This window comes from Scardinius erythrophthalmus (assembly GCF_964197995.2).
Source record: "Scardinius erythrophthalmus genome assembly, chromosome: 6".
Taxonomy (NCBI): Eukaryota; Metazoa; Chordata; class Actinopteri; order Cypriniformes; family Leuciscidae; genus Scardinius; species Scardinius erythrophthalmus.
In genome coordinates, this window is record NC_138226.1 from 9,020,965 (window position 1) to 9,048,836 (window position 27,872).

The window sequence follows — 27,872 nt, forward strand, 5'->3', positions numbered from 1 at the left end:
GTGATTATCTTATGTATTTTGTCAGCTGCGTTCCAAATGAATTGAGTCTCTTTTATTGGCAGCTATGCTTTATGCAACTTCAAAACGGGCTGTCAGAACACATGGGAATTACACATGATTGGATTTAAGTATATTTAGGATGAAGTCAGTTCCCCAGGGTGCAGTTTTAATTCAGACTATTGTCAGTGGAAATCCAACGTCATATCAAGAGATGTAGCTATAATAAGTTGGTGCGCTTTAAAGAGAAATATTATACTGAAGGAAAATAGAACCCCCTTTAGCTTGACATTTTACATCACATCACAATACAATGCAATGTCTGCAAGCAGCTGCAGAGTTATGGAAGAACAGGCAATCAAACACATGTTGAGAAGACAAATATAGGAGCTACCCACTGTTTATCAAATCTTAAAGGGATATTCACCCCAAAAAAGAAAATTCTTTCACCATTTACTCACCCTCGTGTCATTCCAAACCTTCCTTTCGTTTGAGGAACACAGAAAAAGATATTCTGAAGAATGTTGGGGTCCAAACAACAGAAAAATAGAATATCTAAAAATATTCCCCTCTTGCATTTTAAATTGCATAAAAATATTATTAATATCAATAATACTGACCTTTTCTAAAGCTATCTTTGGATATGGAGTTTCACAGCAGTAGATTATACAAGCAGTCAATTGTCCAAAAAAAATCAATAACAGAAATCCCTCCTACAATGGTCAGTTTTATTCAGGAAATTGAAAAGCATGGAGTTTCGGATTACTACAAAGACTACCAGCGATAACACAACAAACATTGAAGTTATGGACTGTGTATCCTCTGTCTGGACTGTACCTTGTCTCCTCTTTTCCACAGGGAACATGTACAGCCAAAATGTGTTCAGGGACTTTGGGAGGGCAATCAAGAGGTGTTTTAATTTGAGCTTATTTCTGGCGGCAGGGAACAAACTGAGGCCAATGACGGAGCGTGGTGTAAAGGTGACCTTCTCTCCCCCTGGAGTGAACGACTAATTCTGAAACACTGCGCTGATCGAGGGCCATTCCTGATGCCTTCCCTTGGCGTACAGGAGAGGCCGGCAGGATCAACCGGCGATTAGCCACGCTGCCATATTTAATTTAAAGAAAATGACTTTGAGTTTTATTAGTGCTGTAGAGAATCTTATGCAACAGAATTACAAAGGACAGCCAATAAACTTTTGTTCAAACCTTAATGGATTTTAAATAATCTTGCATGTGCAAACTTGGATCTTGATATATGGTCTTTAATGGTTTCTGCATTGGAGAAGGCATCATAGAGACCTATAGCCACTGGCTACTATTGATTATGTCACCCAAGAAGAACAACATCTCCAGCTGGACAATTAATCACTTTAAATGCAATTCTATAATGCTTGTTTGTGGTTATGCTAGTTAAAGCATCTCAAAAATGTAAAGCTTATATTAATTAGTAAGCTTTTGAGCAAACACTTTTTGAGGCAATATACAGGTCAATTTACATGAAGCTAATTACAACTTTTAGCGACCTCTAGTGGTAAGGGTTGGATAAAAAGTGCCAAAGCATATTTATGTCAAATGCTTCAAAGCAATAAATTCTCAGTCTAAGCAATTATAAAATCTATAAAATAAAACAAACACCAAATAAAACAGTAGCAGTAAGTAAATCACATAAGCATGCTCTGCTCAAAATAATTTTGAATAATCAATTAGTCTATTTCATTTTATACAGCACTGTTTACCATTACAATACGTCATGTATCTAATGTTTAAGTATGGAGACTTTGCTTTTGTTTTCTTCACATTCATTAAAACAATTTTTTTTAGATCACAGCCTTTTTTTTTTTGCCCCAAGCCCTGGTTCATTTCTCTCCCTAGACCAACCAACTGCAAATAATTAATAATGATTCAAAAAAACAAGGCATCACAAAAATTCAAGGGAAAAACAAACTTTATTCTCTCCTTTTTACAAAACATTTCAAAGTTAAACTAAACTCAGCAGAAGTTTGAATCTATTATAGACCTGCAAGCAGCAAATTGTCCAACATAAAATAATTACTCTGTTCCCCCCTCCCCCCCACAGCACAGACAGACAGGTAGAGAGGGCTTTTTTTTTTTGCTGCTCTAGTACATTGAAAAACTGCATGACCAACAAAATGAACGTAATGATTTCAGATGTGCACAGTGTGAATTAATGTGTATTAATATTATGAGTGCAAAGTAACCACATGATTTGCATGAGAAAAACATCATGTGATATCATGAGGTCGGGCAGAGATGAAACAAAATAAATAAATAAATATAAAAGCCGTTTGTAATGCCATACTGAGTTTCCCACCAAACAGTTAATCATTTTCGACACTCCACTGCAGTCCTATACGAACATTTATTTTTATTGCATTTGTGAAATAATAGGCATTACAATAGACATAAATAATAACAACAGCCTCCCTTGGTAAAGCATTCTGCTACTGAAAAATGTCAAAATTACGCATGCTGCTGTCTGAATATTAATATGTATCTGTACAGTGATCTAGAGTACAGCACATTATGGACTAAACATATCAAATAAAACATTCCATACATATATCACAAGACATAGTCTTGTGTAAACATACAATCTAACTTAATGTATAACAGAGCCTAAGACACTGACACAAATTACATTTCAAAGCAGTGCAAACGTATGGTAAATGTGACAACAAGAAACTGAACGCTGAATCTAAAAAAAACAGCAAAATGTGTTGAATAATTCCAGATAAATTTGTTATCTTAAAGCAACAGTATGACATCATTTCCGGCCATGTACACGGATGGCTCAGCATGTACATACCTCTTAGCGTTCAATCCCAATATTATAAAAGTTCTGCGCTCATAAAATGTCTGATTTTGGTGTAAATTAACTCTTGGGTGCATATCTAAGATTTGGCTGCAGTGCATGATACTGCTCAACAGATATCAAATAAAAATATAGAAATATATATCTTTATAGCCTAAATGCATGCTTTTGTACATGATTACCCCAATGAGAAAGCATTTCCGTTATAAGACTGGGAAAGAAAACCTCTAGTGCGATTGGAAATGGCAAGAAAGGTAAACTAGAGGTTGAATAATGAATCAAATGTTGAAGCAGTTACATTCAACTTTCAGCCTCGATACCACATTTTAGACATTTAAATGTGGAGGATGAAATACATATTGATTGCTGACTGAAAAAGTTCAGATTTGAATAAAAGGGTAACTCAACATGATCTCTGCTTAAAACTTAATCAGAGGGCTTCAATACTGGGAATAAATTGCTTAACTATAGCCACACCACACTGACAGTTTTGGTTGGGTGAGAATTGAAGTGTGTAATTTGTGCGCCACTAGCGGTATCAAACAAAATTGGAAAAATAATGACTTCAGTTATTCCCCTGTCTGTTTGAAAGGAAGTCAAAAGACGAAATGCCTCAGGGAACAGTCAGTGACTAAACAAATTTTGTGTGGAAACGCATAATAAATTGAGTGCCTTGCCGTTAATCTTCACCATGCATGGCACGACATGTTAGTTTTGGAGGAAGGAGAATTTCTGTATTTACAGTACAGTACAACAGGTGGGATTTACGGCACTACACATTCATTTTTAAGGTCTCTGTACTTCAAGCATTTCAATGCAGTCAGGGTCTTTTTATACTTCCCTACTGAGATGCATCCCATTTATTAGAACATTTCTGCCCCCCAAACTTAAAGAAACAGACTGCAATTGTTTTGTGCTGCAGAAATTACACATTTCTTCTAGCTGGGATGAAATTATAATTGAAGGTGCCAATAGGGGAATAATATAATAGTAAAGAATATGTATGCATCATTTATAGTGTACACAGGCTGTCTTAATAATAATTATCCACAGCAAAACATGCAACATAAATAGCCTGAAATCAATCCAATTTTGTATGTGAGAAAAATATTATTAGAGCCGATCAGTAAGGCTAAATCAGCAGGAGGTGACACACTTACAGTAATAATAATAATAATAATACTACAACGCAGTGAGACCTTAACTGAAACTAAACAACTGTATTAAAGAAACAATCATGTTTAAGAGCAGACCAGGGTGGTAAATCCGAAATCACATTTGAAATTCTGGCCTAAACCCATGAACATTCCAGAGCCCGAGATAGAAATGATCCTGACTTATCATTGATGAGCTGGCCTCGGGAAAATAACAAAGCATGTTGTATTGCCATGTAGCAGAAATACGCTCTTGGCAGCTGTGACTGTGTTGACTGCGTGCACGCATGTTTATCTGTCAGTGGAGAACGACTTTTTAGTCTCGTTCGACTCATGCAGAGCTTGTGCATGTCTTTTCGGTTCGACTGATAAATATGGTTTTTGGAGAGCAATATGGAAAACACTGTCAAAATGAAGGGTGTTGCTGAACGCATGAGGGCAGGGTCCAAAATTAACACTAATCAAATACCAAATGTGAGTAAAAATGTATCAAATTTATCAGGGGCCTCATTTATAAAAAAGCTGTGATCACACTAGACTTTGAGCAACAGTCGTGATATGACGTCACACTCTACTGCGTCTTTATAACCAACATAAATTCAACATATAACAAATAATAATAAATCCAAAAAGTTAAAAATATCCAATCTACTCCACTTTACTGCAAACGTGACATATAGATCTTCTACTGGTCACACGTCTTCACGTGATACGAATTCACAGGTCAGAGGTCAGAGTTCGCGCTCTGAAATGTGAAAATTCTTCGCATTACTGGTATGAGTTCAAAAAGTTTGTATGTATGATCTTAAGTTGGCGTAAGAACATTTTCACGTACATTTTTGCCTTTATAAATCCCAATTTATTCCTAACATTTGATTTAGGATGAAAGGGAATTTAGAATAAAATCCGATCCTGCATGCGTTTTATAAATGAGGCCCTTGGTGCAGATCCCAAAAATCTGCAAAATACCGTTTTTTTTATAGCAGAAAACGAGAAAAATGGCAAAAAAGTTAATTTTGAACCCTTCAGGAGAGTTTACCATACTCACAGAGGCCGTATGGTAGAGGAGTATGGGGCGGATTTCATTATCAGTAGGTCTGTATTCACTTCCAAAGGAATAAAGCTTCCGTATTTCTCATGCTACTGCAAAAACACGTCGCATATAAAAATATTCTATAAATAATTCAGCTGGAATATATTCAATTACTTACACTAAGATTGTGGGCTGAATTGAAATGTCTCAGCATGCAGTAAAGCCGTGAGCATGGCTTACACATCCTCATATCCTTTGTTTTCACACTGATTTTTTTTCTGTTCTGAAAGTGAATACAAGAGGCTAATAATGGATTCTCTGTGTTACTCAGCATGCCACAATGATAGATGCAAACAAATCGTACAGGCGTGGTGCAAACATTCCAACTCTATCAGGTTGTTTCACTATTCATATATAAGATGCACGGTTGTAAGGTACCTGATGAGCAAAGCCCTGGAGCAAAGCACAAGACCGCTGCTATAAAAATGACAATTTTAGTCTGACTAAATGAAAGATTGGAAAGTGTAGGATTTCATTGGCTTAGCTGTACCACGCCATAGAAAACGGACCGGAAAATGTGAATTCACAGTGAAAGCTATGGCAAAACAGGACGACGGTGACATGAGGTACTAGAGAGTCAAAAAAAGTGAAGTGTCTTTTAAACTAAACAGGACAGGTAATAAGTAAAGGACCATCAGGAGCACAACAAAGGTTGAGTAGGAGGAACATTATGTGCACATTATAGAATATAAATTAGTCAGAAGTACTGAAAATACAGGACAGCAAAAGTACAGAGAGAAAACAAACTAGGTGCAATGCCATTGGCTCAAGGGTCATGTGATGCAGTGAAGGATCATGGGTAGAAATTAGAGAGTGCCCATTCCAGTGACCTCAGACGTCAGCCTAGAATAGTTAAGGGAAGAGGAAAAAGGGGAGGGGTAAGGAAAAGATAGAAAAAAATAGATAACATAAAATAATTCTGAAAGCATTCAACACTTCTGTACAAGAATGATCGCTTTTTCCGCCTCGTTGCTCTCCACGTTGAGTAATAATCATGCATTTCTTTCGATTCGGTTCAAGCTGAAAACAATCAAGCCAGTCAAATGTAAAAATAAAATCTTTTCCGCCTCCAAAGAAACACAGTTTCCAACATCTCCTCGCTTCTGACATGCATTTGTACTTCATTACAACATCTGCATCACATCACTAGCTCCTTGCCAACAGCATTGCTAAAAATGCTATTGGATGCAAACCTTTTTTTTTCTTTTTAGATTTTTGAAATCATGTTAGGCTTTGCTGTCAAACTACAAAACTTATTCAGCAACCATGCTGAACTAAACTATCTCATTTAAAATAATAAATAAATATAGAACAAGATCCAAGCATTCAGCATGCTAAAATACTACACTGAAACACTGCATGACATGAACAAATCATACTACAGTTGTCCTGCTTTTCTTTTTTTCTTTTTTTAAATTTTTTATTTCAGTAGTCTGCCTACATGAGTGAAGCTACTGATGAAATAGACCATGAGGTTTAAGGGAAGGGGTTGGTGAGTTCTAAGGGAAGATTGTATGTAAGGATTATTAGGAATCAGCTGTTGATAGCTTCAGATAATGAAAGCAGTTTGGGGCTTCAGGATGTAGTCATTGATGAAGGGTCATTCCACATGGCTGCCACGTCTCTGAACCTGCCATCAGAACCGTGGGAAAGCAATATGCATTAGTATCGCCCTGGCCGCTACCCTGCAAGCCTCAATTTCACACACAAGAACAGATTTAGAGGGTATGTGGCTAAACATCTCTGATTCCATCACACATCGCTAGGAAAACAAAACACTGTTGCATTTGCGATGACCCTATCTGAACTCCTTTTAAGAAACTGCGTTGAGCTAGAACAGCATGAGGCCTTTAAAAAAAAGATAGGTTACTGCAGTTTGGAAGAAAATGCCAACAGTTTTGTGAAACCATGGGCTAACCTTGCGTTGATGAGGTACTGGGCAAGGCTGATGTTGGCGGGGGTTCCTGTAATGGTGATCTGGCGCTCTGATGACCCTTCCATGGCATTAGCTATTTTGATCTGCGCTCCAGACATCTGACGGATCTCGTTGATTTTGGTTCCCTGGCGCCCGATTATGCAGCCTATTAGCTGGGAAGAAAGCGCAAAGGTTTTTAAAAGACTGTCTGTATTCATGTTCCAGAAAGTATGATCCGTTTTGTCGTATTCACAATAGAATATTTGAGTGGAGTAGGCAGGTGTGCTTGAGTTTTGTGACGGTCAGCTAACCCATGTCAAAAATCCTAGGAATGCAAATTGAATTTTTCTAATAATGTGGAAGCAGACCTAATGGGAATGAAGAATCAAATAGGATCCAACTGGATTAACTAGAGATAGAAACATAGAATCGAGTCACACTTACACTCGCATTCAAAAGTTTGGGATCTTCTTTTGAAAGAAATTATTCCTTTTATTCAGCAAAAAAATGCATTAAATAGATACAAAAAATGACAGTAAAGACATTTTTAATGTTAAAAAATATATAAATTTCAAATATTTCATCAGAAAATTATGAAAAATATGCATCACGGTTTTCACAAAAATATTAAGTAACAACTGTTTTCAGCTTTGATGATTATAAGAAATGTTTCTTGAGCACTGAATTAGAATGATTTATGTAGGATCATGTGACACTGAAAACTACTGAGTAATGGCTACTGAAAATTCAGTGTTGTCATCAAAAGAGTACATTTTAAAATATCTTAGAATTTAAAAGTTAGAAAACAACTAGTAGAACATTTTTAATTGTAATAATATTTCACAATAACACTGTTTTACTGTATTTTTGACCAAATAAATGCAGCCTTAGTAAGCATCAGAGACTTTGAAAAACATTTGAAAAAATCTTACTTTTGTGTACATCACCAATAAATTAACTTACACTTAAAACTAACCTGCAGGAGTACAAAACTATTTTTTAAATAGGATTTTCAGACTTAAAAGCCTTGAGGCTTGACATAGATTTGTTTTTGAAAAACCCTGATATGGACTCTACATCAGACACATATTCTCAAAGTAACTGAATTAATTTCTGTCTTCAGATCTGACAAAGGACTGGGAGTCAAAACTGAGCAGCAATCTTTATACTCACATCATTGGGAATGGTGAGTTCATGAGTACTGGCCGGGGGACTGGCATCCAGACCTGGATCAGAGAGCAGAGGGAAGCTCGAGAGACAGCCTAGGATAAACAGCACTTCATACACACTCATGATGGCATGTGAGCTTTAGAGGACTGGTGATCTTAAAGGGTTAGTTCACCCAAAAAGGAAAATTCTTTCATTAATTACTCACCCTCATGTCGTTACAAACCCGTAAGTGCTTTGGTCATCTTCGGAACATGAATTAAGATATTTTTGATGAACTCTGAGAGCTGTCTAAACCATCCACAGACTGCAACGTAATTACCACGGTCAAGCCCCAGAAAGGCAGTAAAGACATCGTTAAAATAGTCCATGTGACTCCAGTGGTTCAACCTTAATGTTATGAAGCAATGAGAATACTTTTTGTGCGCAAAAACAAACAAAAATAACAACTTAATTCAACAATCTATTCTCCTCCATGCCAGTCTGCTACGCGATTCACGCAAGCACCATAACGCATGCAAGTGATCGTGCTAATAGTGAACCAGCGGAAAACACGGAAGAGCTGTACTTTGTGAATAGCGCAACAAAGTGAATAGCGTAAGAGTGGCAGGGAAGAGAGGAGAGTTTGTTGAATAAAGTCGTTATTTTATTTATTTTTTTGCACAAAAAGTATTCTCGTCACTTGATAAACTTAAGGTTGAGCCACTGTAGACACTTGGACTATTTTAACAATGTCTTTACTAACTTGTCTGGGCCGGCAGAATGAAATTACCTAGAAGCCTATGGAGGAGTGAGACAACTCTCACATTTCATCAAAAATATCTTAAGCTGTGTTCCGAAGATGAAGTCTTATGGGGTTGGAACAACATGAGGGTGAGTAATTACTGACAGAATTTTCATTTTTGGGTGAACTATCCCTTTAATGGACAAGGTGCAGAGTGTGAGGAACTATTAGTCCTCCAGAGGCTTTTTATGAAGCCCTTTTTTCACCTTGAACTACTATAAATATCTCTATCGGTTCTCGCATTTTGTCATCTGTCAAGTTTCCTATAGTATGTCCTTGGTCTGACACAAACATATATTTGATATGTGTGTGTGATATACTGTGTGTGAATAGCTAAGCATGTTCTACTCAGCGCATGGCATTGGGTTTGCCCTTAGAAACAGCTTTAAACTAAGCTTGTATAAGACAGTGTTTATCAAGATGAATACGTAATGAATGGCTTGATGGAAGATGTGTTGTGGTCTGTAAAATCAAAACACTGATATGCTTCTCTTACACTAGTTTCTCAAGGGCAGGAAAAAACACTTTTTGTGTCACTGGTAATTTCTTTCGAGCATAAAATTCTACACCATTAGTCCCCTATACGTGATAATGTTGCATAAGCAGCAAAACTTCACTATCTTTTATTCTGGGTCTTAGCAGAACAGGATTAGATGCTTCAGAAAAAGTCAACCCAAAAAAAAATTAAAAAAAAAAAAAAAATTCCGCAAGGTAAGTATAACAGTGAGATGTCATTTTCTGAAATTTATGACTAAGCTTTTTTCCTCAAAACTAACCAAATAAAATAAAATAAAACACTGACCAAACCAAACCAAACCAGACAAAAGGAAAAGAAAAAAGAAAAGAAGACAAAAGGAAACAAAACAAGATAAAAGAAAAGAGAAAAACAAAGAAACCAAGACAAAATAAAACAAGACAAGACAAAAAACAAAAGCAGTAACATACATTTTTAAACAAACAAAAGAAAAGAAAATAAGACAAAAGGAAACAAAACAAGACAAAAGGAAACAAAAAAATACAAGACAAAAGAAAACAAAACAAGAGAAAAGAAAAGAGAAAAAAAAGAAACCAAGACAAAACAAAAGCAGTAACATACATTTTTAAACAAACAGTCCCCCCCCCCCCCCAAAAAAAACCCCAAAAAAACAAACAAACAAAAAAACAACAAATTCGACAAAGTGAAGAGCAACCACCACGGGCATGTCATGATGCTTGACATGGAACGAGAAGGAAAGAGAGAGAGAAAGACGAAGAGAGCGTCTCTACAGGTACAAAGAGAAGGAAACTTCAAAAGGGCTCGTGGGTACGTACCAGGGAAAGCAGGGGTGGTCTGTCCGAGGGGGGTAAAGGGGGTTTGCTGCATAGCCAACTGGTGGAGCTTGGTCAACTGCTGAGGGTTTGGAGGGACAGTAGAGCTAAGAGGTTATTGTTATACGACAGGTCACACCAAGAAATCAAGAAACTAAACTAGAACAAAGAGACAAAGAGGATAAGAAGCCATGACACACTGTGGTGGAAGAAGAGCAAAAGAGAAAGCTGAAGAGATTGAAACTTTAGTAGGACTTGGCCTGACTTGGTGGGTTAACCTCATCTGATTGCTAACTGAACTTCGCTAAATTACTGATAAACGTAACATTTGCCAATTAATCATGTTACTGGGTTTTTTTTTAAAGACTTCCAGACCACACAAGAATATCCGATCAAATATTTTAGATTTTCATATATTTTATTTTATTGAAAATGATGCTGTTCACAGAAATGTCCAAATTAATTCATATAGGACATTCTGTAAATCTTGCCTAAACGAGCAACAGTAACCGAGCGGGCGGAGCTAAACGAAAGGTCAATCGGACTCTAGCACAAAAGTCATTTTGATGATAAGCACTAAATTTCCTTGTTTCAATATCAAAGGTGAGTTTAGTTTGTGATTTTGTACCCCGAATGCCTCTGAAGGGTATAAATGAACCACGAGTGAACCGTTATTTATCAGAGATATGAATATGTACAGTAAGTGCTCAGGCAACCTTCAGAGGAGACACAAGTCTTTGAACCAGAGCAGACTTGCACTGGATGTTGTTGTGTACTCCCCCTAAATCTGACTTTAAAGAAGGTTGAAAGAGATGGCCAACCTCTACTTGAGTTATTGCAGTGTCAGCTGAAGCGTCAGAAAGCATCAATCACTGCCAATCTTAAATGAAAAGGACTAACACACGGCATCTCTCCTTCTCTCTGAAAGATATTCATTCAGATTATCAGTAAGGAAAACACAGCTATCGGGATAAAAGTATCATCTAGAATTCTAGATTGTAAGCATGCTTCAATTTTGAAAAGATCAGTGGTTCTCAAACTGGGATCTGTAAAATTGGTTGCAGGTGGAAAATATGATTTTTTATTGTTATCTTTATTTTCCCCATGTTTTCCTTCTCATTTCCCATCTATATACACTACCTTTTAAAAGCTTGGTGTCTGTAACACTTTTTTAAACGTTTCTGAAAGAAGTCTTATGGTCACCAAGGCTGTATTTATTGATCAAATACAGTTAAAAACTGTAATACTGCAAACAATTATTAACATTTAAAATAACTGTTTTCTTTTTTAATATAAAATATAATAAACATTTTAAAAATGCAATTTATTCCTCTGAAGCAAATAGCTTTGTGCATGTAAAACTAATGCAACAGGTAAGTTACAAACAGATAAAGAGATGATCAATCTCAAGCTGCGTATGCTAAAAATAGAATGACGAGAGAAAAAAAAATCAAGAAAAAAAGAGAGATATAATTCTGTTTGCCTGGTTTTGATACTTTTATCAATAATGTAACAAGTCTGGCAGAGGATTTAACAGAACTTCTAAAAGGCCAGAAGTACAAAAATGGTTTCATGTTTCTCTCAGAAATGCTATGGTGAAAAAAAAAAAAAAAAATAGATGGAAAAAATGATCAAAGGTGGTTCTTGATGGTCTTAAAAGTTTGAGAACCACTGGATTAGGTATGCACGTCACTTTTGAATTACCACAGAGCGTTACGAGTCTCATATGTATTTCTATGCGGACCATTTAGAAAATGACAAAACGGTGTCATTTCCTCCAACAGGCCAAGTCCTTAGAAGTTCGGTTTACATTTCGGAGGGCTGAAGTTGAAAACATTTTCAGATTGTAATGCGACAAATAAATTACACATCAGAAACGTCATATTAATATTACTGCTTAATATTAATAGAGAGGTCCACACTGAAAACTACATAGCCATGCAGACTGCTGACGGTGCTGGGGGGAAGGGGGTGGATGGCTGGGGACTCACATCTGGGTGTGGAATGGCATATTGTCCCTGAATTGTGTAAGCCTGTGAAGACGAAGAGAAAAAAAGAGAGAGAAGAAAAATCGAATCAACATTTTCACAAGGCTGCAGGGCCCATTAAACACAAGAACTAACTGATTCATAACCGCTAAAGGATCTATTAATATTTTACAGAAACATTTGGCTTCAAAAGCTGAAATTTTCTTTCATATTTTATGTGAATCATTTCATGAGTAGTTGTACAGTAATAATATTCAGTGCCTTAAATAATAGAGGCTTCTCCACACAAATTTACAACACTCCTTCTGGCTTTTCTTATCTGTTTGTGTGCAAGTGCACACAGTATGCTTCAAATATATTTTATACTGACTGCAAATAACACATTCCTTGTTTTGGTAAATATACCCAACAATAAAATCAAATCTATTTCTGAACCATTTGAATAGATGAATATATAACATCCTTCAAGTTTTCTATTTAAGACAGTACACAAAATTCAGCAAGTATAATATTTTCATTTCCTGTACATGTTCCAGAGGACTTCAATTTGAAGTGTCACACTGATAATCATGTTGTATTTAATGTAAAAGCCGTGATGTGGCATCTATGGTCATGTTGCAAGTGCTCATGAATGAGTTATGCTAAAAATATGTTGTTAAAGGATATTATTGTTATTCATCAATGGAATGTTAGATTAGTGGAATTTTTGTGTTGGTTAGCGAATGAGTGGGGAAGACTTTGTTTGATAGCATATCCATTTAATATTTATAACTTGACATTTCAAGTTTTATCGGAATCTCAAAATAATGCAAATCCAGGTCGTTTAGAGTTTCTAGTGATGTTACACTTCAAGTTTTGATAATATTAAAAGGATATGATATTTGCTCTGAGAGGGAGGAGTTTATTTTGCGATAAGAGTGAACGTCGATCTAGAATGAAAATGCACTCAAAGCAGCCAAAATGCATTCGTTGCCATGTAAAGGTGAAGTGTGCGATTCTGTATATATCAAATGTTTTTCTTGCCCAGTTTATTATACAGAGACCACTATAAGGCATTTGTAGGTTGATTTCCTGAAGTGCGTAACCACTTTTTGAAACATTACTCTGTTTGTTAGAGCGGCCCCACATGTTGATTAATGATTTAAACAAAGGCTTAAGAAAATTACTAATATAATTATGCAATGAAAATAGATTTCTGTCCTAATTTATTGATTTTACGGCAGTTTAAACCATAAAGCCTTTGTTTTGCATGAGTACAGTTTTTCACTCTATTTCAGTATGCCTCATTTCAAATGCTTTCATGTCTTAACTTTGTATGATAATGGCCAAAACGTTTGGAATATGAAAGCACTCGAGTTCAAAATGCACATACAGTAGTTACACAGAAATGCATGTAATCACTTGCAAAGTGATTTTAAAGTGAACTAAACTTTGAGCACCTTCCAAGAGGTCTTATAATGCATTACTGCGCCAGAAAGACAAAATAAAAATGTGCATTACACTTCATATCCATACTGGCTTAAAATTCACTTTTTGGATGGCAGTAGAAGGCACTGAAATATGTGATGGCAGAAGAGCAAACTCTCCTTATTGAGTCCTCCGAGGCCAGATTTGAACTCTCGGTCACAATCTAAAGCTCCTTCCTCTCTGCAAGCATTTCCCTGGTTAGGATGGCGTGACAACATGCAAGTGAGAAGGTGAGAAAACCTGAGTGAACTAACAGGCAGTGGCTGGTGCTGCAGTAAAAGGCTGAGGTTGGCTGCGGACGCCGCCAGCGGGTCGGCTCTTACCTGGCCACCTGAAAAAATGACGGGGGTGGAGGCGGGCTTTGGGCGGTAGGGAATGGTGGCACCTTTCGGTGGGGACTAGGAGAGGGGAAGAGGTAGAGGCAGAAACAGCATTAGACCAGGAGACAGGCGCAGACAGGTGTGCGTGGTGGAGCATTTGTGTGGTAAAGTTGTACGAAAACAAAGTCAGGCATGTTGTGAGACCCCAACGCTTTAAGATTCGTATTCGCCAGGCCAGGGGTGTCCAATCCTGCTCCTGGAGGGTCACTGTCCTGCAGAGTTTAGCTCCAACCCCAATTAATCACACATGAACCAGCTAATCGAGGTCTTACTAGGCATGAAACTTCCAGACAGGTGTGTTAAGGCACGTTGACAGTGGCCCTCCAGGACCGAGTTAGGACACCCCTGCGCTAGGCTGTGTTGTTGAGCCTGAACTGTCAAGTCTACAAAAACTACTTAAGACTCCCTACTTAAGAGAAGGCAATGAATTAAGTTCATCTGTAGCATTATTCAATGATAAACTTAGTGGTACGCTACATTGTTGCCATATGGCCTCATCATGTTGCATGCTTACTTCAGCATGTCTAGTTATGTTGAAAATAAAAATATTTATTTTGCATTTTCCTAAGTTAAAATTCATGGCTGATATTATTTCCACAAATGGAAGGTCAAAAGAGGGGCAGTGAATTTTAGGTAGAATAATAACTGCAGTTATATAGTTCAGTATACTGCACATTTGTAAAGGTAAAAAATAGCCCTAAAATTTCATCTACTCACAAAGGATGAGACAATACTTTTTGCAAGTTCCCAGGCGATCTAATTACGTTAGAAATATGTCTGTGTCTGTACAAGCGAAGAATGAAAATCATTCCGCAACACCCAATCAGAGCACAATTCACCTCGGCAGGAAATCAGCCCTGCACGTCATTGGTGGATAAGAATAACATTTAAATCAATAAACCGAGATGGCGGAAGCAAGCCAACGGATGCTTTGTTTCTCTCATTAATCACAAGTAAAACAATGTAGTCTCTCTTTGGCAGGGTGGCTGTAATGGAGTGTGGCTGTGTGTATGGTAGTGAATCCACCCCATTGTTATTGTCATAACAAATGGATTTCACCCTCCAAAAAAGAAAATTCATTCGTTACTCAGCCTCAAGCCTTTCCAAAACGGACTTACTTTCTTCTGTGGAACACAAAAGGAAAATGCACTACTGTATGCACTGGTTGCTCTGCTCCATGCAATTACGATGAATGGGGACTACAACTTTTCAGCATTAAAAAGAATGCAAAACTTTTTGTATTAAAAAAATTATACTTAAAGTAGTCCATTTGACTCATGCACCATATCCAAGACTTCTAAAGTCAACTAGTGAACTTGATCAACTAATTAAAAAGATTTTGGAAAGATCTAACCAAAAGTAACTATTTGTTCATGAATTGGATGTCGAGGTCCACAACAACTTGGGCAGATGACAAAAAAAATGGCAGTAAATAGCCACTTAAAGTCATGATAAACATGGAAGTAGTGACAGAACCTTCCATATTGTGATGAAAAAAATGTAGGGCAGGGATTTGGTTAAATCCATTGGTTGTTGATGGAGATGGACCTTAATTTGAGCTTACAGTCAATACAATCGAGGTATGACATGAAATCAAAATGGACAATTCTTTTTTTTTTTTTGAATATTGGAGTATTTATTATAAATGTGAATCTTTAATCAAAATAGCTTCCCCTTTCAATGGCATCTCTTCTCTGATGATGCGTTTACTGGCGCGAGGGTGGGACAACCTGTCACTCACATGAGATCACAGCAATAGCAAATACAACTTCCATTTAATGCCAACTTGAAAAAAAAAGACATGTATGCATGAATGAATAGTTCAATAACATGCATTTATGTTGACTTCAATGACATTTTCAAGTGCTTTTCTGTCCTTTTTGAGCTTTTGTGTTCAACAGTGTAAAGAAAGTCACAAGGATTTTAAATGAAATGAGGAGTATAGAATGACAATTTTCATTTTGGGTGAACTATCCCTTAAACAACACTGTACAATACTGTACCTCCAGCATGACCACACATATCTGTTTGACACACTGGATGATGGCTTCCGGGGTGCCGGAGATTGTCACTGCGCGCTCTGTGGAGTTAGGCAGCATGTCCCCTGCTACCTGAACCTGAGCTCCTGTGGACTGGAGAGAGAGAGAGAGAGAGAAAAAACAACAGTTTATGATTCAGAGCATCCACTGCTGATGATGGTGTGATCTGCTCTGAGACCACACAGCTCTCGGGGGAACGTGCATCTGCATGCAAGCATATGTTTCTGTTGAAGTCATTTAAAAGACAAGAACATAATCAACATTGCCATTATTACTATAAAGCAGGGCTCTTCAATCTTTTTTTAGACCAAGGACCAAAGAATTGCGTTTTTAGTCTGGGATATAATAGCATGTGTTTGGTTGCATATTAAGAGTTAAGATATACTTTGTGAGTTTTGTGGCTTTGTGGTTGACGACTCCTGTCATACAGTTTTGCCCACAAGGTGAGCTTGGTAAAGCTGCATAGGCTAGCAAATTCAATGGCAATCCACGATCTGACAGTGAGAATAATGGCAGTTTTGTACCTCTCTCATCTCTTTGATTTTTGAGCCTCCCTTGCCAATGAGGGAGCCGCACTGACTGGCGGGCACCACGAGACGCAAAGTGACTGGGGGCTTACTGGTGGCTGGGCTGTTGCTCATGGAGTTGATTATATCCTGAAGAAATATAGGAAAGAAATTACATAAGCAATGAAACTTTAAAATCGCAAATTACCAATTTTAAAATACAATTTTTGAAAGAAATTCATATTTTTATTCAGTAAAGATCCATTAAATTGATCAAAAGTTATAGTAAAAAAACAAATAATGTTCTTTTGAATTTTCATTTGAATTCTCTATTAATCAAAGAATGCTGAATTTATCACAGATTCATAACAACACAACTGTTTTCAACCAAATCTTTCTTGAGCACCGGATAAGCACATTAGAATGATTTCTGAAGGATCTTGTGACACTGAAGACTGGAGTAATGATGCTGAAAATTCAGCTTTGATCACAAAAATAAATTACATTTTACAATATATTGACTTAGAAAACAGTTATTTTAAATGTTAATATTATTTCACAATATTAAAGTTTTAACTACATTTTTTGATTAAATATAGAGAGCATAGAGAATGTCTTTCAAAAACATTTAAAAATCTTACCAACCTTTTTTAATGGTAGAGTATACAGTACCATCAACATTGACAAATAACATTTTGTTTGTGTTAAGTGAGATTTTCAAATACTGTATTCAGGACAGCACCTCTTCAAACTTGTATGCGATCATAGCGAAGGCCTTAAAGATGGCATCTGTGGGTCCAGTGATGGTGACGATCCTCTCAGGACAGTTTCCTTCTGAGATGTTGATGCGAGCACCGCTCTGTAGGATACCAAATGTCAAGTTAGCCCTGAGAGACTCCATGACCATTTGAATAGCTCAAAAATACACTTATAGGTGCAAGGGGAAATAACAAGAACATTTCAAATTACTATTATTAGATTTGGACATACAACACTGAGGTCGCTGTGATTCATGAACATGAAAAACAAATCTCAACAGAACAAGAATTATATGTATTATATGCTTTATATAAAGTATGTATTTTATGTCTTTTATTTAATTTTCTGTACAGCACTTTGGTCCACTTCGGTTGTTTTAAAGTGCTTTATAAATAAAGTTTGACTGAGTGATTGAAAAGGGTTTCGGTAAAATGAATTAGACAAGAAACATACCTCTTCACGCATCTTCTTCACAGTTTCCCCTTTCTGTAGCAAAAAGAAGGACTGAATATTTAGATTCAGAGCTTAAAACGAATATACATACACATATATATATGTATATATATATACATGCATACATACATACGTACACACACATAAATATATATATATATACCCACACACACACACACACACATACATACATACATACATACATACACACACACACACACACACACACACACACACACACACACACACTGTGTACATAAAATGTCCATATCTTACATACCTTTCCGATGATGCTTCCCACCTCCTGCAGGAATAAAAAAAAAAAAGAACCAATAAAATCTTTGCAAGCATAAGCAGACTATTTTGGCCATTCACAATTGTATATGAACAAATTTCCGCACGCAAATGGCTCTCCTTCTATATTCAGTCCTTGCTTACGGAGATTTAATGAGTCTAAAAGGTCACTGGTACTGACGACCCCTGATTCACCTTGGCCTGAAACAGTGGGTCAGGAGAGGACACGTCCCTCAGGCACACTCTGCAGTGACATCATCCACTTCTCTCTGTACTGCTCTGCGGGCTCAGCTTACCTTGCCGTGCATGAGAAGCCGGATGGTCAGGGTCACATTCAGCCCGCCCTCTGACTGGACTTTGTTGGGTTCCATTCTAGGAGTGGAGGTGAAGCAGGAATATGGGCACGTGACAGGAAATCCCCAGGAGTAGGACGAGAATGATGGTTCAGCAGCCAACCAGTCACCTGCAAGGGGGGACGGGATAACCACACACCAGAGTCATCATGAGCCCAAGACTTCCACATCAGAAATGAAGACGGTGGCAAGAGTGCTAGGATCTGCTCAGTAATCAGAGCTTGGAGTTAAAGGAATGTTCCTATGTTGAAAGGCTCAGCATTTGAGACATTTGTGATTGTCACAGAATACACTAGTGTTCAAAAGTTTGGGTTCGGTAAGATTTTTTACATTTTTTTGAAAAGTCTCTTATGCTCAACAAGGCTGAATTTATTTGATAAAAAAAAATGTATTGTGAAATATTCTTACAGTTTAAAATAACTATTTAATATTTTAATATATTTTAAAATGTAATTTATTTCTGTGATCAAAGCTGAATTTTCAGCATCATTACTCCAGTCTTCAGTGTCACATGATCCTTAAGAAATTAATCTAATGTGCTGATTTGGTGCTCAAGAAACTGTTATAATATCAACATTGAAAAAAGTTTTGCTGCTAAGTATTTTTGTGGAAACCCCGATACCATTTTCTTGTTGAATAAAAAATATCTTGTAACATTACAAAAAAGTATTTACGGTCACTCTGATTAATTCAATGCACCCGTGCTGAATAATAATATTAATTTAAAACCGAAAAGACAAAAAAAAAAAAAAAAACACTTGCTGACCTCAAACAGTAGTTTAAATACATGCAAACTGCACTTACAGTTAAACACTTTAAAAGAAAGAATATAGTCCATTCCAGAGAGATTAAAAGCAGAAATCTGAATGTTTTGCATGAATTATTCATTTTTTTTTATTATTATTATCTATCTGAGGTAGAACTACTTCAAGATAGATGTCTTTTAATTCCTGTTAAAATGTAATATAATTTTCTCACTAGCCTCATGTATGTTCCGTATGTTAAATGACTATATACATTTTATATACGGTTATGTTTTATTGCCTATTGTTCCATTCAAATTACCGTACTTGCATTTTATAAATGACCTCGAAGTCAAACTATTTGCTGTGATGAATCAACCTTATGCAGTAAGCATAGCATGTAATAAATATGGAACACCACAATGACATCATTAATAGCCTTTTATATTCATAGTCTGAACACAAGAGGGAGCACTTCACAAGTAATCAAACTAAATATGTTTGTTGCCAGGCAGTAATCTCAAATTAATTTCAAAAACCAACAGCCGCTGAGGTCATTCGGCTTTCTGCATACAGAATGTAGCACAGCTGAGTCCAATACACCATGAGCTATGTAACAAAATACATGTCTTACAAAAATGACATCTAACAAAACTGATGGGGTTAAAACCAATGCCCAAAAATGCTAGAGTGAAAGAGCAACACTCAACACAAACACAAGATGACAATATTATGGGTAGGCAAAGATTGAATCTGCAGAATTCCAGCAAAAATGAATAAAATTCTATACATTGCAAAGCCCTATTCAATTCAATTCAATTAAAACTGCTTTACATGGTTATGATGAAGAGAAGAAAAACACAATTTAAAACCATTGAAGAAAAAGTAAATTAAAAAAAGCAGCAGAAAGAAGCATCAAGCGTAAATCTGCAGATTTCTGTGGGTTTACCAAGAACAAGGTCATATAAAAAAACTTATTTTCCATTTTGTGTAATAATTCATAACATTCAGCTTATCGGAATCTGTATATTGGGTCTCTCTGATCCCTCCGATGATTTCTCATCCTCAGGCGTTATAATGAGTATCTGTCTGTACTCTGGTGAGGGAGGGAGGGGGGGGGGATCCTAACTCTTCAGCGCAGCTTCAGACCTGTCCCTTTTTTCGTGATTTACGCCGTCATGTGGGTCTGGGGATCAACAACGATCGAGAGATTGAAACATTAAGCCGTCCCAGTGCAGCTGTCAGACTTTCCAATGGAGCGCAAGATAAAGAGAGAGCAAAAAGTGAATGATGGTGACTGTAAAAAGCACGATGAAAGAGAAATAGCATACGTGCTCGAGGATGAGATGTGCGGAGGAAAGTTTTGAGCACAAATGTTCGGGTTATGTGTGAGAGAGACGCGTGGAGAAAGCAAAGGGAAGATAAGTACAGATTCACATGGGTATATGAGATGAGCTGCCAGCTGTCCGCAAATCTCCTGCTTAGCTCAGATTAGAATTTTTATGCAATCTGTGCTAAGAGCACACAGAAGCAACAGAGCAAATGGACAGAAGTGAACCAGCCTTTACTCTTACAAATGGGTGTCCTCCATTTTAAGAAGCCCCGGCCCCCTGACCTGAGAAAACCTTGTGAAAAAGAAGTGCGCTAAACTGTATTGAATGTGCACTTGTAGTGCACTTTAAATCTATTAAGTATGTATTTTTAAAAACTGCACTTGCAGATAATATTTTAATGTAAAAAAGGACTTAAGTGCATTAGAGAGTACACATTTAAGACTAAGTATACTAAGTTTTTCAAAGTATCTTTATGATCATGTTTTAATAATCTTGTCAAGCTTTACTGAAGGCACATACATGTAAAGTACTCGGTTATAATACAGTGTATTTGATATTACATTTATATTACAAGTTAATTCATATTAAATGTACTCAATTGCAAATGTGCAAATATCATTACAAATGTGTAAATACAAATATATATATATATATATATGTGTGTGTGTGTGTGTGTGTGTGTGTATTTTTAAAAACTGCACTTGCAGTTTATATATATATTCAAATATTTATATATATATTCAAATATTTAAACAGATGACACACAAGTTTCAATAGAAATGACATATCTCAGTTCACCATAAATGCTTGTAGTACATTCAGCAATACACTTGAAACATATTTCAAAGACAAGAGAATTATGAAATTACATATAAAGATGTACTTAAGCTCTACTTATATGGGTCAAAAAGCACTCTTGAATTCAACTAATTTCATTTCATAGAACATTACGAGAACATTACATTCAGTTAGCATTTAAGTTTATTCTTTTAAAGTATGAAGTCATTTTAAAAAGTATGGGTTCAGAGAAACGCTGGAGCAATTTCAGTTTCAGGCGTGCATTTGTTGTAGGATGCAGATATCACCGTGTGCGTACAGAACAGGATTAAGAGAGGTGACAACTGTATTTAGCTGCAGTGTGTGCTTGGTCACAGAGAGCATACAATGTTCCACTCTTCTACTCATGACTCAGTGTTGTAGTTCTTCATCCGTCTAAATCTCAAATGCCTCCAAGTTCAACCCCACGTGAAATCTTATCTAATTAAATCAGCCTGTAAGACAACAAACAACATGGATGCTGTGGGCGAGGCGCTAACACCTTGTGGCAACTTTACGCATACACTAAATTTGGATTGAGGAAAGGCAGTCTTATCGGTTATGCGATGCTAATGCTCCATATCTGGTGCTTCAATAAAAAGCTGCTTGAATAACATGAATATACTTAGATGATCATGTTTAGCGAACCGTTACGAATGCCTCAAGGATTACATTTTCAAAGTGCTTCTTTGTATACTTTGAGGAGACACAACACAGTGTTTCTTCAGACACTTTTATGTCCCAGGGGTTGATTTAAATACACAAATATGAAGGTCGCATATAAAATGGATCCAGCGAAATTTATCATGACTTCATTTATTTATTTATTTTTTTAAATATTTCTTATAGCCCTATTCGGACAGGACTAGTTTTCTAAAGGACATTAGAGTTGTCTCTCCACGTCTGTGATATCATGTACTGATTTGGACGGGACTGACATCTCGTGTTTTTTACAGAGGTGGGAGTGTGTGTTTTCCAGATGTGGGCTTTACAGAAGGTAACTTTTTAATTTATTATTTATTCAAATAATTTTAATTTATTATAAAAACCCAATCTGAGTAAACTTCACAAGTTAATAGAAGTGTCTGTTTATAATAAACTCACATAAACTCACTGCTCATGAGCAGAAAAATTGTCTTCTACCTGACACTGATATAAAGTGGGCAGTCTTTTCAGTTTCTGTAATTTTGCTCCATTTATTACATTTATAATTTAATTTTTTCGTCGTATACCATCCATATTGAAATGAAAGCATGCCAAAGACTGGGGCACAAATGTAGGTCAAAAAACGTGTTTATATACATGTATGTACACACACACATGCATGTATATTCACACTTTTCTTTGTTTACATGAATATGCAAATAAACCAGTGAGAGTGTGAAAAGTGCGTTTAGTTTCTAAAAGTCCAAAGGGCCAAAAGTGGCCACAAAAACACCCAAACACAGAACAAACACATGGTCGGGTGAACAACAGCCCGCAGAATTCAGTCGACATCTGAACGCTACATCTGTGGACTGATTACAGCAGTCATCAGAGCAAAAGCAATGACTGCATAAACACACTAATGTCACCTTAAACGGCACGTGTCCTTTCCCACCACTTTCTTTTGATGTCGAAGTGTGTGTATTTAGCAAGCACATTTCCAATGCTTTTCAAAAAGTAGGAGCAGATTAAAAATTAGCCATTGAAATACTTCACGTTTTAATTCTATTTTATGTTAATCATAAGTCTGATATCTTCCCGGTGGTAGATAAGCTCAGTCTTTTACTGAAGCACAGAAAGTGGGTCAGCCCTTCCTCTAAAGAGCTTCTGGCCCCTTCCTCTGTGGTACCTATTGAATTAATCACGCTTTACGCTTGGTCAAGCAGTGCTCCCAAAATGCTCCTTTTTCTAGCTCTCTCCACTTTGCTTCAAACACAGCACAATATTGTCTCATTTTAATTCATATAAATGACTAACAGCCAAACATGTTATACAGTATTTGTGAAATTATGTTTAGCAAAAACAAAACAAAAAACAGTTCAGACTAAATTTCAACTAAACACACATGTGACCGCACATTCAATATTAATTCAACATTCTTAGAGGGATAGTTCATCCAGAAAGTTAAGGGGTCATATGATGCTTTATAATGTTTTCCTTTTCCTTTAGTGTGTAATGTATCTGTTTGTGCATGTCTAACAGAACACTGATCCAGACCTGCCTCAAACACCTCAAGTCCAGATATTACTTCCTCAAATGTACACGTCACAATGTGAAATATTAGCATAATGCTGCCCAAAGGCATACGCAAAGAAAGGCGGCAAAGTTTTGCTGAATTGAAGTGTTGTCGACATGTTGCAGAGATGCGAAAGCAAAACCTTTTGCTTTCAGAGGTTAATCACAGCTTTATTTATTTATAAAGCTGGTGCTGAGCAGTACAACCCAAAAGTTAGCTTAACCTAACCTTTGTAAACCATGTTAACCTATTCTATTACACCCGATAATCAATAATAATGGCTTTTAAAATGGCTCATAATTTACTCATCCTCATGTCATTCCAAACCAAACCATGCAATTATTTTGTTTGCTGAGCAAAAAAAGTAGTTTATTTGAAGAATGCTAGAGATGGGCATATTTGTCAATTTCTCATTTCGATCATTGACATGTCTCAAAAAACGAGTACGCGAGCACTCGGGTTTTAAGACAGTTACGAAAATTAATGTTGACAAATAAAACAATGACATGAAAACATGTCTATGAAAACATGAACGTATGAATAGAAAAATAACTGCTAGATTATGATGCATCAATGTTTTCGAAAAAGAAACTTCTAAAAGGAATATCTGCTTGAGGTAAAGCTGAAGAGTAAATGATCTCCAGTAAACTGAAGCCTGTTCTATGACACTTCCTATGTGATTAATAATCAGATATCCTAGATACATAAAATAAACGTAATATTACAAAATGCATCTGCACAAAAGGACACGAATGTGCATGTTACAGTCTTCGGTTTGAAAGGGAACCTCTGGATGCGCTCTTCCCTTAACAGCGCGCTGATACACGGGCAACTAAAGCACAGAGAATTTACGACATTCGATCATAATCCTGTTCTCGTTATAATGCTGAATGTGGCATGTATATTGGCACTGCACATCTTGCACTTAATTTTATTTTTCATGAAAGTGATTAAAGTCATCACTGCGCATTTTCGAAGCCATAACGAGAAACAACTTAAAAAAATAAAAATAGGTTTACTGTTAAAAATGAGAACAAAATAACGCTGCTGCATTATTAATATAATCAATGATTTTTGCCTATCAAGCCTATCTAAAAGGAATATGACCGTCTATAATAATTCAATCATAGTCAATAATCAGACATTGCATCTGAGCTGAAACTGAAGAGTGAATGAAAGATAAATATTAGACAAAAAACGTAATACTTAAATGAAAATTGAAAATAAGTTTAAGAACTGAAAACTGTAACATAGAATAAGTTAAAGTTCTCCAATTATTAAAATTAAAATACAAATAAAGCTAAGAAATATAAAAAAGAAAAGAAAAAATAATAAAATGACAAAAGCACAATAAAACTAAAACTAAAGCGAATTCAAAATACTAATAAATAGCATTAAAGTATATAAATAATGCTAAAATAACAGTGAAAGGACAGTCATGCATGTTTTGAATGACATTATTGGGAGTAATTTTCAGAACTTTCCTTTTGGGTGAACTATCCCTTTAAGTTACATTGCTCTTCTCTGTAAAACATGGTAAAAATCTGTGTAATACTCAGCCTTAAACTGGCAATGTTCATGATTTGATTAAAATTCGATTTTGCAGATGAACCTTGAGCTAGAGGTGTCCCATAGTTTTTTAACTTCCACTGTCTCTGTGCTCAGTTTCTCCTATCTTAATAGCTAAAATCTCAACGACTATTGCCAAAAAATATCTCAACTTCAGTGGACTTTCTAAAAACAATGGATGCATGAAGACAAATAACATGGGTGATATGAGAAATATATAGCTGTGTAGACTATTTTAGATGACTGCTATGTCTTCACCACTCCCGACCATGGTTGATTTCCCTAGTGAGAGGATGTGGATATATGGAGAATACAAAAGAAAAAGAAATATTTTAGAACATTTAAAACTGGTGTTTTGATAACTGCTATAACAGTAGGAGAAAAACAATAACCCTATTGCTTACAACTATGTGACCTTGTAATAGGGAAAATAATAGGAGACAGAACCTGAGGCTGCAGTTCACTCCCACTCAACCAAAAGCAACCAAACACCACACTTCCTAAAGTGACCACTGCAATGAGAAAATAAATCAAAATGCTTTTTCAGACCATAGGCTCTTTTTCTAATTAATGTGAAATGGAAAAAAAAGTTATTGAACATCAGGAGCAAAAAGACTGCATAAACAAGCCATTTGTCAACTGCTCAAAGCTATTGACCCCTACTGGCAGAATCACAAAACAATAGAAGTGGGATATTTAAAAGGTACACTACTGTATGTAAAAAAAAATGCTCAAAATTAATACTAATAATAAGTCAATACATCATCAATCCTTCTTCCAAAATGTGTTTTTTTTTCTTACCCTGATTTACTATGGTAAGCCTATTATGAGTGTTTTTGTCACTTGCCTGTATGTGTCGTGTCATATCCATAAATAGAGAAAAGTTGCTCAAGTTACTTTAACGCGAGTGGCAAGTTAGTTGTCACAGTGAGTGAGAAAGGTTGACATGGAGCATGTTAAATCTCGAACCTCCGGGGAATCACAGAACAGAGGAGAGTCGGCTGCCAAAAAGAGAATGCGACAGAGCTTGTAATAAAACAAGAATCAACATAGGCTTGGCTTTTCGGAGATGGCGAGACTTGAGGGGTTTGAAATGTTGTAAAGGTGAGTAAGATATTTTATTGAAGAGATCAATTTCCATATGTAGCTCTCCAACAGAGTAAAGCATTATCTATTGTCAAGGGCCATTTCATTATGGTTGTTGTAGCGCTGTGCTGGAATTTATTTTCAAGGAAGTACCGTGTCTATTAATGGGTCTAGCAACAGTAACGTCTTCAGCTAGTCAGCTTGAGATCCTGCAGCTAAACTAGTAATATATCTTAAGCCTAGTAGTGATTGTTTTATGAGCAGTAGGATAATCTCTCTCCCTCTTTATTAGTTATAAGAAAGAACCATATTGATAACAGTCACGCCGAACCAAAGCACAACCAAAACAATGTTCTTCTGCAAAATGCATGCAGTTTTCTTGTTTTAACCGCCAGATGGCCAAACGTTACATAGTGTACCTTTAATTTCTCCTTTGACAAAATCATAATACTGAGAAATTTACCAAAACAGTCACCTGACATTTAAGTTAACCTGAAATGATGTTCACAAACTGATGCATTTCTGAGTGAGACACAAAGTCAGATTGGAGAAGAGGGGTTGAAAATAAAGAGACGTGTGTGATGTCAGCTGAGAAGGAAAGTTGTTTCAAAGATGAAGGAAACTTTGAAAAAATATTACAAAAACTAAAGCTAAAAATTTGGAATAGCATGCACTAATTCAATTTTGATTTCATGACAATTTAATTATGATTTAGTTGTCTGTTTTGTTTAACTTTTCTCAACATTTGGTTATGCGTCATGCAAGGTTTCATCTATCATTTATAATTTGTGAATGAACATTTTTGGATTCAAAACTGGGTGACAAAAAGATTAGTCAATGCAAGCACGTCCATCCAAACCGCTGACGCACTGTCCATGGCTAGCCCGTTAAATGTGCTTCTGTAGAGGAGTTGAAGGGTGCTGAGATCATACATTTACTGCACCCTACGTCCTTTTTAACTCAGTGATTCCAGAATGAACACTTTTATGGGAAAGACCTGTCTGTAACTCTATGAACAAAGTTCATATCCAACAAATACCAGATCACGAGTTAAGTAAACATGAAATGGCATTCGCAGCTCATTTTCATTTCTACAAAACATTGTTTTCCAGCAGCAACATATTTTTCCAGGTGGAAAACAAAATGTAGGCTGGGACCTGAATTGATTATGAAATTAAATTTGACACTTAAAATACAAAGAATTGTTTTAATTGGAATAATGTTCAACAAGACCAGAAACCTGTAAATGGAGTTTTTTCATGTTGACTTTAAGGTAAAGCTAAACCATAAAGACGTAGAACAGGGAGTGTGGTCCTCTCTGCCAGAAAGATGGGGTGAGTCCCCAGACAAGTGGGCTGGCAGAGAGGCCTGGACAGATCAAGCGCCATGATTTATCGTGTTAAACACATCACTAGTCCTGTCAGTGTATCAAGGGCGAGAGCTTAACAAGAGGCGACAGTGTTTATTGGAGACACTGGCTCATGCGAGATTTCAGGGCAAATTATAGCCTGAGGCAGTTTGTCTTTTCTCTTGCTCTCGAAATCACAACCAGGGCGGGCACGAGGATGAGAGACAAAAAGCAACCAGGAAGAAGGGAGGTAACGGGGGATA

General features: G+C 36.5%; 1 protein-coding gene across 6 annotated transcripts in view; it reads right to left on the reverse strand.

Moving 5' to 3' along the window:
- Positions 1-6,296: 6,296 nt before the first annotated feature.
- Positions 6,297-27,872, reverse strand: part of pcbp3 (poly(rC) binding protein 3) — a 71,330-nt gene continuing 49,754 nt past the window's right edge. For 3 of the 6 annotated variants that reach the window (XM_081367440.1, XM_081367442.1, XM_081367441.1), the window contains 12 exons: positions 18,436-18,602; positions 18,126-18,149; positions 17,846-17,878; positions 17,376-17,492; positions 16,652-16,783; positions 16,092-16,220; positions 13,963-14,106; positions 12,245-12,286; positions 10,257-10,335; positions 8,168-8,220; positions 6,998-7,167; positions 6,506-6,709 (listed from right to left, as the gene is read on the reverse strand). In XM_081367440.1, coding sequence (XP_081223566.1) covers positions 6,655-6,709; positions 6,998-7,167; positions 8,168-8,220; positions 10,257-10,335; positions 12,245-12,286; positions 13,963-14,106; positions 16,092-16,220; positions 16,652-16,783; positions 17,376-17,492; positions 17,846-17,878; positions 18,126-18,149; positions 18,436-18,510 — 1,053 coding nt within the window. In that variant the 5' untranslated portion in view covers positions 18,511-18,602 and the 3' untranslated portion in view covers positions 6,506-6,654. Of the gene's footprint in view, positions 6,710-6,997; positions 7,168-8,167; positions 8,221-10,256; positions 10,336-12,244; positions 12,287-13,962; positions 14,107-16,091; positions 16,221-16,651; positions 16,784-17,375; positions 17,493-17,845; positions 17,879-18,125; positions 18,150-18,435; positions 18,603-27,872 lie in introns of all 6 variants that reach the window. The other 3 variants (XM_081367443.1, XM_081367445.1, XM_081367444.1) reach the window with 3 other exon arrangements.